The sequence below is a fragment of the Tupaia chinensis genome, unplaced genomic scaffold (genome assembly GCF_000334495.1).
Source record: "Tupaia chinensis unplaced genomic scaffold, TupChi_1.0 Scaffold000605_1, whole genome shotgun sequence".
Taxonomy (NCBI): Eukaryota; Metazoa; Chordata; class Mammalia; order Scandentia; family Tupaiidae; genus Tupaia; species Tupaia belangeri.
Genome location: NW_006160123.1, coordinates 1,179,291 through 1,191,081, shown reverse-complemented (window position 1 = coordinate 1,191,081; position 11,791 = coordinate 1,179,291). Strand labels below are relative to the sequence as shown.

General features: G+C 39.5%; 1 protein-coding gene across 3 annotated transcripts in view; it reads right to left on the bottom strand.

Moving 5' to 3' along the window:
* Window positions 1-1,783: 1,783 nt before the first annotated feature.
* Window positions 1,784-11,791, bottom strand: part of TMEM87A (transmembrane protein 87A) — a 63,587-nt gene continuing 53,579 nt past the window's right edge. For all 3 annotated transcript variants that reach the window (XM_027775795.1, XM_006158648.3, XM_006158649.3), the window contains exon 20: window positions 1,784-3,020. In XM_027775795.1, coding sequence (XP_027631596.1) covers window positions 2,979-3,020 — 42 coding nt within the window. In that variant the 3' untranslated portion in view covers window positions 1,784-2,978. The remainder of the gene's footprint in view (window positions 3,021-11,791) is intronic.

Here is an 11,791-nt window from a genome sequence, read left to right as displayed (position 1 = left end):
GCTTGAGAAACACCGTTCTAAGCTAGTTTCTCAACTGCAGTACTACTGACTTTTTTTTTTTTTTTGGAGAGGTTTTCGCTATAGAGCATGTGTGCTCGCCAGACAGACAGAGACAGACATAGAGACAGAAAGTGAGAAGTCACCCCCCCCAGGGGGGATGGTCACACTGCAATCCCTTCTCCTCTCGGGATCTTGGGCATGCACGCACACGCACCCGGCGTGAGTTTTAAGCCACCGGGTCAGGGACGTGAACTGCGGTCAACTATGTGGTAGTCCAGCAACATAGCCAATACGCTAACTGCTGGTTCCCAGTACTACTGACTTTTAAGGCAGGGTAATTCTTTGTTGGGAGGGAGAGCTGTTCTGTACAATCCAGGATGTGTGGCAGTATCCTAGCCTCTTCCCACCAGATGGCAGTAGCATCTTCCACAGAAATACAACTAAAAATGTCTCACTTTGCCAAATGTCCTCAGGGAGACAAAATCACCCCTGGTTGAATGCGAAGGCCAATGTTTCTCCAATTTAATGTGCATACAAATTACCATACAAATTGCTGATGCTACTGGTCCCAAGACCACACTTTTGAGTAGCATGGGCTTAGTAGCAAGAGTTGATTCAAGAGGTGAGTCAGTAAAATAAACCTCTTTAAAACTAATCATCATAATCCCACCAATTCAACCTTCCCAAACTGTGTCTTATATCTTAATATTCCTTTTAAAAAGGTAACATGGCTTACTCTTCCTATGGGTCCTGTACTATTTGAGGTTACCTTAGTACTCCTCCCGGAGACGTAAAAAGCAACAAGAAAACTGAGTCTGAGTTGTAAAAATAACCTGTATCCAGTAATTTCTGCCTAAGAAAACATCAAGGATGTCATAAAATTAAGCATTTGGGCTTAAAACAAAATACGTAAGGAAAAGGGTGAATCTATGATATGAAGTAAAAAAAACTAGTCCTGGTCATTTTATTTTTACACTGTTTCTCCACATGCAAATTAGGTATGCTTGTCCCATCTTTTCCAAATGTTAGCTGTTCTGATAATCAAATGAAAGCGTAATAGTCAGAACAGAAAAACTGATAAACAAATATTGTGTTACGGTTGATTTTTCACCACAGCCAATCAACTTCTTGAAATTTTAGAATTACCAGCTGCTGTGTTGGAAGGAGGACTAATACTTGTTAGCTCCTGGTCCAAGGACCAAGACCAAAATAAGCAACATCAACTCTAAAAATAGGTCTTAATGTGAAACTACAAATACCTCTCACTCTGTCCTAAGAAATGACATACTATATCCAATACCCATAATATAGAAAGCCACAGCTGGAATTACTAAGTCCAAAGCTACACAGAATTTGAACTACACACTCCTGCTTAACACAGACTCTTTTTTCTCCTACTCTCAAGTCAACGTCAAATCAGCTTCAAAAAATATTTGACCCACTACCTTCATGCATTATTATTAATATCATTATACATCTGCTAAGTTTTAGTATGCAACAGCAGCACGTGATAGTATCACGTCTTTTGCTACTGAGTTAGTGTGAGAACATAATCGGTTCATATTGTTGTTTCTTCTGTGCAGCAAAGGGAAGCACAGAAATGCTACATAAGTTGAAACTTTTACTAGAATATGACCTAGTGAAGACTCATGTAGTCATTGGTTTCAACAGAAAATAAGGCAATCTAGAATAAAAGCCATAGAGTATTTCTGTAAGAGTCTGGGAGAAAGAAAGGTCAATAGAGAAAGTCGGGGGGGGGGGGGGGAAAAACGAGAAAAATATATTAATTTTGTTAAATTTTTTATATTAAAAAATGGCATGAATTTTTTTATGTAGAACAAAAATATCTGGAAAGCAAAATTGGAGAAAACCTTTAAAACAGAAATGGAGTGCTTCAAATGAATCCCACCACCTGGTAATGTCCCTTAGAAGCAGTCTCTAAACCAATAGCAGATACTAGAACAGTCAATCCTCAAGAATGAACAGCAGTCCAGGGCCTCCACACTACTTCATGCAACTGTTTAAATTAAGCCAGTAGGACCTATTTCCTTATATAAGCTGCCTCTTCTGAAGCATTACAGTACCTGCAGCAGGGTGCTCAATCATAGCACTGAAGAGTCTCTCTCTGCATCTAGTGTAATACCCAGTGAATGAATGGCATGAAGGCAAAGCACTGCCTAGGACTCCTCAATGCTGCCTTTGGAGGCTTACAAAACAGTAGTTAAAAGTTTCGGAGTGTGCACCACATTGCCAGCAATGGGATGTGTCACAATAGCAGATGTCAAAAGAGTTAAGCTAATATTTCTCTTTAAAGTACATCTGAAATAGAAAAATCTTTAATATACACCATTTGTAAACAAAATTGCACTTGATTTTGCTTTTTTAAATGATCTGAATCACATTGTAACAGTTTCTCTCTCTCCCTCTTCCTTTTAATCATTGATAAAACCCTAGCTCCTTACCTCAGAAGGGCCCTTTTTTCTCAAAAATACCTCTGCAAGATATAACCTTGACTTTCCAGGAAACTGAACAATAATCAACAATTTCCCCCATCACCAATGTAACTCCGTAAATAAATATAAATTACAGGCAGTTGCTCCTGAAGATTACATATTATGGTGGTGATGACACAGTCCTTTAGAAGACGTTAAACTTTTTAGTTTGACAGATTAAACAACTGAAACATTATAGAAAGTTCAGGAACAGCACACATAAGTTGCATAAACATCTGTGTCAGGGTTTGGGAGGGAAAGGGACATCAATAAGAAGCTTGTAGATTTTTTTCATCCTATGAACTTGTTTTTTCCGTGAGATATCCTCCTTGCTCTGACATCTCTCGCCAGCTCCAATGCGCAAGATCAAAGAACAGATCAGGATGTCACTGGTTCCTTTAATCCCATGGAGTAGTAAAGAAGACTGGCACAGAAGCTGATCTCTTCCTTATTAGCCACCTTCAAATTCCAAATCTTTTAATTTTTTTACTCCATTTTGGACCTTTCAAAGTGTGTGATCATTCGTTCCTAGGGAAGAAGAAAAGTTTATTCTATGTATGTTAATTTAAAATGCCCACATTCCAAATATCATCTACGCAGACTATCCAAACATGTCCCACATGTATTTGTTAATTAAATGTTTAGAGCACTTGTTCCTAAACATCCATAAATATTTTAAAACATACACATGTACAAGCCCTATCCAAGATCAACTGAATCAAAATCTAGGCTTATGGACAGCATCCCCGAGTTCAGAAAGCAAATTTATTTGAATCAATTAAGATGATTAAACAAATATTTACTTAAGATTATGCTTTAATAAAAAATTTGTACCTCCTCTAATTCACGGATTTTTTAAAATATTTTTTAATAATTAATTTTACTTATTCAGTCATTTATTTTAATTTGACCAGAGAGAGATACACATTAGAGAGAGAGAGAGAGAGGGAAAGTGAGAAAGCAAGTCACCAGGTCCAATATTCAAACCGTGTGGGAGTGTCCAGCGCCTTCACCACCATGCCACCTGCTGGTCCCACGGATTTCTTTTTTTTTTTGAGAGAGAGAGATTTTTGCTATAGGGCACATGTGCTCACAGGAGAGAGACAGAAAGTGAGAAATTGCCTCCTGGGGGATGTCCATGCCATAATCCCTTCTCCTCCATTTTCCTCTGAAGATTTTGGGGGCACACACACACACATGCCTGGCATGAGTTTTAAGCAACCAAGTTTGGGACCTGAACCATGCTCAACTAATGAGAGTACAGTGACATAAATATTATGCCATCTGCTGGTCCACTAATTCAGAAATTTAACTTGAAGATCCAGTCAATGATGTGTTTAGATTTATCCAAAACACTTTCAGCACTGTAACAAAATACTAGGGAAAAACTGCCCCCAAATGCACAGACTTATGTTTCCTTACAATGAAATATCAGTCATTAAAATTACAATTTTCTTGGGGGGAGAGGTTTTTGCTACAGGGCTCGTGTGCTCTCCAGAAAGAGACAGAGAGACAGCGAAAAATCACCCCTCAGGGGGGATGGTCACACTGCAATCCCTTTCTCTTCCATTCTCTCCTTGGGATCTTGGGCACGCACGCACCTGGCATGATTTAAACCCACTGGGTCCAGGACTCGAACCACAGTCGACTACATGGGAGTCCAGGGGGCAGTTGGTCCCCAAATTACATTTTTTTAAAGGAGATTTTTGCTATGGGGCAAATGCACCTGCCAGAGAGACAGAAGGCGAGGAATCACCCCTTGGGGGGATAGCCATGCCACAATCCCTTCTCTTCCACTCTCTTCTCGGGATTTTGGGCACACGCACACACACACACACACGTGCCTGATTTGAGTTTTAAGCTGCCAGGTCCAGGACTCAAACCACAGGCGACAACGTGGGAGTCCAGCAACATAACCATTACAGTATCTGCTGGTCCCTAAAATTACATTTAATGAAAAAGTTTGAGACCTGACGCACAATAATGTGCATAACATTAACATTTTGCACTTGAAAATGGTTAAGAGAGTAGGTTTTGCTACATTGTTTTAAACCACAATTAAAAAAAAATTGTATGAAAACTCATTGAGTTTATCAAACTCATATAGATAAAATAGTATTTTCAGCATATTTCAATTAAGAACTTTAATGTACTACAATTAAGTTTCCTTGTATGATTTTTACATATTTTTCATTTTCCCTTTGCTTTATTTGCTAAGTCCCTGTCACAAATAAATTCCAAATTTTTGACAGCACTATAAATCCTTTTTGAATATGATCAGTCACATCAGATAAGCTATATTCTTTTCACATTTTTCAAAGAAATACATTTAAGCTCTCTATTCTACTGTTCCATTCTAGTCGCTCTCTTTAGCCAACTGTCCAACTGTCAAGCTGACAATTTGTTACAATATCATACTGGAAACTTTTCTTTGTCTCACTAAGTTGGATCCTTCATTTCCCAGATCTCAACTCTTTTCTCTCTTCATTTTATAGAGAAATAATACTTTCCTGAGAAGGCACACATAGGATGTCAATTGCTTTATTTCCTATATAACTGAAAACATCTTTACTGTTATTCTCATGGTGATGGCTTAGTTGGGTATAGAAATCTAGTTTGAAAATAATTTGTCTTGGGATCAGCAGTTAGCATAATGGCTATGTCACTGGACTCCCATGTAGTCAGCTGCGGTTCGAGTTCCAGACCCAGTGGCTTAAACTTAACACCAGGTGTGTGTGCGTGCGTGCCCAAAGTCCCAAGAAGAGAATGAAGGAGAGATTGTGGTGTGGCCATCCCCCCCCCCGGGGGGGGATTTCTCACTATCTGTCTCTTTGTCTCTCTCTGTGTTTCTAGCAAGCACACGTGCCCTATGGCAAAAAACTGCCCCCCCCCAAAAAAAAATTGTCTCGAAATTCAAAGGCATTGTTCTTTCTTCTGGATTCCAAAGTTTTTGCTGAAGAGTCTGATTTCATTCTGATTCCTAGTCCTTTGTGTTTTGTTTCTTCTGTAATTTGTTTAATTTATTTTTCAGTTTTGAAAAAAAGGCCTTGGAAAAAGTGATGGCAAAATCAAAAGCCTTGGACAACTCCTTTTCCCAACAGACACAATGACTAAACAACAATACACTGAACAATTCCCTTTGTGAGAAATTAAGAAATCACTTGAGAGGCTCCTGCATCACAGGAGAGCACAAAATAAGCCACATCAATGCCAGCGAGATAATTTGAGGCACTTCTTGCCATAATACCTTCCCCTAAATCTGGCACAATGCCCATGATAAGGAGGAAACCCCTAATTCTCAAAGTATCTTCAAGGAGCAAAGCAAAGGATCGCAAAGTACATTGAACATTCTGACTTTTCCAGATGCTGCCAGAGAGACTAGTTTCTCTGTCACCTATATCTGAGTGCTAAGACAAAAGGCAGCAGGTTGGAGGTTGCTGAGAACAAAAGCATAGGTTTCAATTAGCAAAAATATATATGCCACAGTCCCTTCCACAGCTCAGCACAGAGCAAGCAGGCAGAAAACTCCAAAGCCCAGTTTCTCCCTGGGGATGAAAAAGTTGGACTGTAAATCCACTGTTTAACTTTTTAGGATTCCCTGAGGGACTGGCTTCTATCCCTCCAGTCTCAGAGTACATATGGATCAGCACAGTTTAGGTGCCTAGGGGCCACTGTGAACAACAAAAAAGTGTGGAGGATGCTACTGCTGCTCTCAGTACACTAGGCACCAGGAGGAGAAAGAGATTACAAATTCCCACAGGGGGAAAAAATAAAAAACAGCAAATCCCTCTGACTAGGAGTTTACATGCATGAATCCAAAGAAGATACATATGAAGAGAAGGTTGAAAAGGCCTCCAGGGGGACCAGCAGATGGCATAATGATCGCTGGACTCCCAGGAGTCGACCGCTGTGAATCCCAGGCCCTAAAGGGTGTGGCCAAGTGGAGATGTACAGAGAGCAAGTAAAAGCTCTAATAAAGATACTGTCTGCTGCTGCACTGCAGGGCAGTACAGGATGAAGAAAGCTGAATGTCAGCTAGAGAAAACTTTTTATAAACAAGGAGAACCTTGTTTAAACACCAGACACAAGATGCTCAACAGCTGCAGTCAATGACAGAAACTCCCCCACACACACTTTACCTTCCCTATAAGAGCACAGACCCTATTAAAAAAAAATGAGCACAGGGAACCAGCAGTTAGCATAATGGCTATGTCACTGGACTCCCACGGAGTCGACCGCAGTTCGCGTCCCGGACCCGGTGGCTTAAAACTCACGTCGGGCATGTGTGCATGTGTGCCCAAGATCCTGAGAGGAGAATGGAGGAGAAGGGATTGCAGCGTGGCCATCCCCCCTGGGGGGTGATTTCTCGCTTTCTGTCTCTATGTCTCTCTCTGTCTGGAGAGCACACACGCCCTATAGCGAAAACCTGTCAAAAAAAAAAAAAAAAAAAAAGAGCACAAAACGATCAGGGGCCGCAGTGTTCTCCACCCAGAGATGCAAGGACTGCCTGATCCCTGCTTTTTTCTGTCTATCTTCTCAAGTCCCTTGATCCGCTTCTCTTTGGGGTTCCAGATCTTTTCGCTGGCAGGCTGTGGCAGGACCAGGCAGCTTAAAACTCACACTGGAGGCATGTGCATGCGTTCCCAAGATCCCGAAAGAAGAATAGAGAAGAAGGGATTGTTGCATGGCCATCACCCCTGGGAGGTGATTTCACACTTTCTTTCTCTCCCACAGGCGCACATACCCTATAGCAAAAAATCTCTCTTAAAAAAAAAAAAGAAAAAGAAAAGAAAAGGCCTCTAGAAACTATTGCCGTAGATCAGTCTCCTCCAATACAATGCCAGTCTCTTAGCAATGAGAGAGGTGATTTTCTTTTCCCCTAATCAATCAACAGGTGCCAACACAAAGAATTAAGGAAAACAGACAAATGGAAAAACATGACCCAAACAAAGGAATAAGATACATCTCTAGATATCAACCCTAATGAAATAAAGGTATATGAATTACCTGACACAGAATTCAAAATAACTACCATAAAGATATACAAGTTCAGGAAAACAATGTTTAAAGAGTTTCAAGAAAGAGACTGAAAACTTTTTATTTTTAAAAAATACATCAAACAGAGGCTGGCAGGGCCAGCAGGTGGAATGGAGGTTAAGATGGCTGGATCCACTGTGGCCAACTTCACAGTTCATATCCCAGACCTGGTGGCTTGAAAATCATGCAGGGTGTCTATGTATGTCTGCCCAAAATTCCAAGAGAATACAAATGGCTAATAAATATATGAACAAATGCTCATCATCACTCAGCATGGCCATCCTCCCTGGAGGGTGATTTTTCATTCTCTTTCTCTTCCTCCCCCCCCCCGCCCCCAGCAAATGCAAGCACCTTATAGCAAAACAAACAAACAAACAAAAAAAGTTATTATTGTTATTCTTCAATTTTGACCAGAGAGAGATAAAGAATGAGAAAGTAAGTCACCACGTCTGGGAATGGAACTGTGCTTGGCCATGTGTGAATCCAGCGTCTCAACCACCATGCCACCTGCTGGCCCCTATATCAGTTGCATTTCTATACAACAACAAACTTAACCAAAAAAAGATAAAGAAAACAAACCCATTTACAATAGCACCAAAAGAACAAAATATATAAGAATATACTTAACAAAGGAGGAAAAACAATTATACTACAAGCACTGATTAAAGAAATTAAAGACACACATACAGAGAAGTATAGTTCATGTTCATAGACATGAACTATCCTTTCTTGTTTAATGTCATTAAAATGACTATATCTTTATTAGAGCTTTTAAGGTTTAATGTCATTAAAAGGTCCAAACTACTAAGCAATACAGAGATGTAGTGTCATTTCTATCAAAATCTAATGTAATTTTCTCCAAAAATAGAAAAACAATCCTAAAGTTCATATAGAATCCCAAAGGACCATAACGGTCTGAACAATCTTGAGGACAACAGTGAAACCATCATACTACCTGAGTTCAAAATATACTACAAAACAATAGTCATCAAAACAGCAAAGTACCGGCATAAAAACAGATCAACAGTCTAATGGGACATATAAAGAGCCCCAAAATAAACCTATATATATAGATATATATATATGCAGTTAACTGATCTTTGAAAGGGCCTCAAGCTACATAATTGGGAAGACAGTTTCTTCAACAAATGGTGCTGGATAAACTGAATATCTACATGTAAAAACATGAAAATTGACTCTAATCTTATACTATACACAAAAATCAATTCAAAACAGATAAATTGGGACTTAAATGTAAAATCTGAAATTGCAAAAATTCAAGAAGACAAGCTCTATATTGGTCTCAGCAAAATGTATTGGATATGACACCAAAAGCATAAATGAGCAAAAATAGCCCAATGTGATTATACCAAATTAAAAATCCTCTGCACAGCAAAGAAAATCAACAGTATGAAAACACAATCTACAGAATAGGAGAAAATATTTGCAAACCATATATATGATGAACCATATATATGATGTATTTAATATCTAATTAAATAAGTAACTCTTACAACTCCATGGCCAAAAAAAAAAAAAAAAGAACAAACATGATTTAAAAACGGGCAAAAGGCCTAAATAGACATTTCTCAAAAAACACACAAGTAAGTATATGAAGAAAATGATCATCATCACAGAAATGCAAATCAAAACCAAAATGAGGTAACATCTCACACCTGTTAAGATGGCCATTACCGGGAACCAGCAGTATGGCTATGTCACAGGACTCCCACGTAGTCGACCGCAGTTCACGTCCCGGACCAGGTGGCTTAAAACTCACACCGGGCGCGTGTGCGTGCGTGCCCAAGATTCCAAGAGGAGAAGGGATTGCGGCGTGACCATCCCCCCCTTGGAGGGTGATTTCTCGCTTTCTGTCTCTATGTCTCTGTCTGTCTGGCAAGCGCACATGCCCTATAGCGAAAAAAACCTCTCCAAAAAAAAAAAAGATGGCCATTACCGAAAAACAAAAACAACAAGCAGCAGTGAGGTTGTGGAGAAAATGGAATCACTGTGCACTGCTGTTGAGAATGTAAAATGGTGCAACTGCTATGAAAAACTATGGAAGTGCCCTGAAAACTAAAAAATAGAACTACAATATGATCCAGAAATTCCACTTCTAAGAATGCATCTAAAAATACTGAAAGCAGGATCTCAAAATACTTGTACTACCATGTTTAATGGTGCATTACTTACAATGGTCAAAACAAGGAAATAGCACAGGTATCTATCAACAGACGAATGGATTAAAAAATGCAGCATACACATACAATGGATTAGTATTTAGTCTTAAAAAAGGAAATTCTGGGACCAGCAGATGGCGTAATGGTTACGTTGCTGGACTCCCACATAGTTGATCATGGTTCAAGTCCCGGACTCAGGGACTTAAAACTCACATCGGGCACATGTACATGCGTGCATGACCAAAATCCTGAGAGGAGAATGGAGGAGAAGGGATTACGGTGTGGCCATCCATCCTGGTGGGTGGGGGGTTGATATGTCACTTTATGTCTCTCTGTCTTTGTCTCTCTGAGAAGTGCATGCACCCTATAGCAAAAAAATCTCTCTCTCAAAAAAAAGAAAATCCTGCCATATGTGACAACACAGAAGAACCTTGAGACGTTATACCAGGTGAGGTAAACAGTGAACAGATGTATAAATACAACATGAATCTACTTATATCAGGTAGCTAAAATAGTAAAATTCACAGAAGCATAAAGTAGAATTGGTGGATGCCGCAACTAGGTGAACGCCAAAGAGGCTGCTGCTACTTAATGGGTAGAAAATTTCATTAAACAAGATGAAAAGTTCTATCAGAAATCTGTTTTACAATATTGTGTTAATATAATACTTAATACTAGTCATGTCTTTTTTTTCAGTTTTCAGTTTTTTCAATTTTACACTTCCATGTGTAAAATTGCAAAAAAGTGATACACATTCAGCAATACATGGACAAGGTTAATCACTGGTCTTCAATAGGTTAGGTATATTAAATGCATTTCCATTTATATTATTTCAACTTAGGATGGGTTTATCAGAGCATAACCCATTATTAAGTCAAGGAACATCTATAAATAGCAGAGAAAGATCCCAAGGAGGAGGCCTGGAACTGCAGAACACAATATATAAAGCAAAGTGTTTATGTGGATAGGTTAAAATCTGAATGGTAGACTTCTCAATTATTTTAATGTATAGAACAACTGAGGAATGTGACATTGTATGCTTGCCACATAGCGGGTCAGTGGGAAATGAAAAACAAACACACACACACATATACACATTTAGCAGTCAGTTCGACATAATGAGCCAGATTATGGAAGATGCTTCCAAAAGGCTTTCTGTGGGACCAACAGTTAGCATAATGGCTATGTCGCTGAACTCCCATCTAGCCGACTGTGGTTCGAGTCCTGGACCCGGTGGCTTAAAATCATGCTGACCGCATGTGCATGCGTGCCCAAGATCCCGAGGAGAATGGAGGAGAAGGGACTGTGGCATGGCCATCACCCCTGGGGGGTGATTTCTTGCCTTCTATCTTTCTATCTCTCTCTTTTTGGCGTGCACACGTGCCCTATAGCAAAAACCTCTCAAAAATAAAGAAATAAACCTATTAAAAATAAAAAAACACAAAAGTCTTTCTGAAATCAAGAGACTTAAGAAAAATCAAACATCGAGACTGTGCCTGAAACTATTGGGTCATCAGAAAAGTCATGATGCATTTTTGCATAGAAAATATGGGAACCAGCAGTTAGCGTATTGGCTATGTCGCTGGACTCCCCAAAAAAACACTCCCTAAAAAACCTTTCATCTGAAGCTTTCTTGATAAATGGTACAAAAGCATATCAAGATATTAAAAACCATAAATGTTAGAGGTAATAATTATAATTTTTTTTTTTGAGAGGTTTTCGCTATAGGGCATGTATGCTTGCCAGACAGAGACATAGACAGAAAGCAAGAAATCATCCCCCAGGGGGGATGGCCACGCCACAATCCCTTCTCCTCCATTCTCCTCTCGGGATCTTGGGCACGCACGCACACGCGCCCAGCGTGAGTTTTAAGCCACTGGGTCCGGGATGCGAACCGTGGTCGACTACGTGGGAGTCCAGCGACACAGCCATTACACTAACTGCTGGTTCCCCCCTAATTATAATGTTTATTATCTGAAGAGGATAGTTGCATAGATATTAAATAGTAGGTAACTTAAAGTAACTTATATTTTGTTTTGGTCTACAATATTCCTTTCTCAAAATACGTTTCCTTAGTTTTTT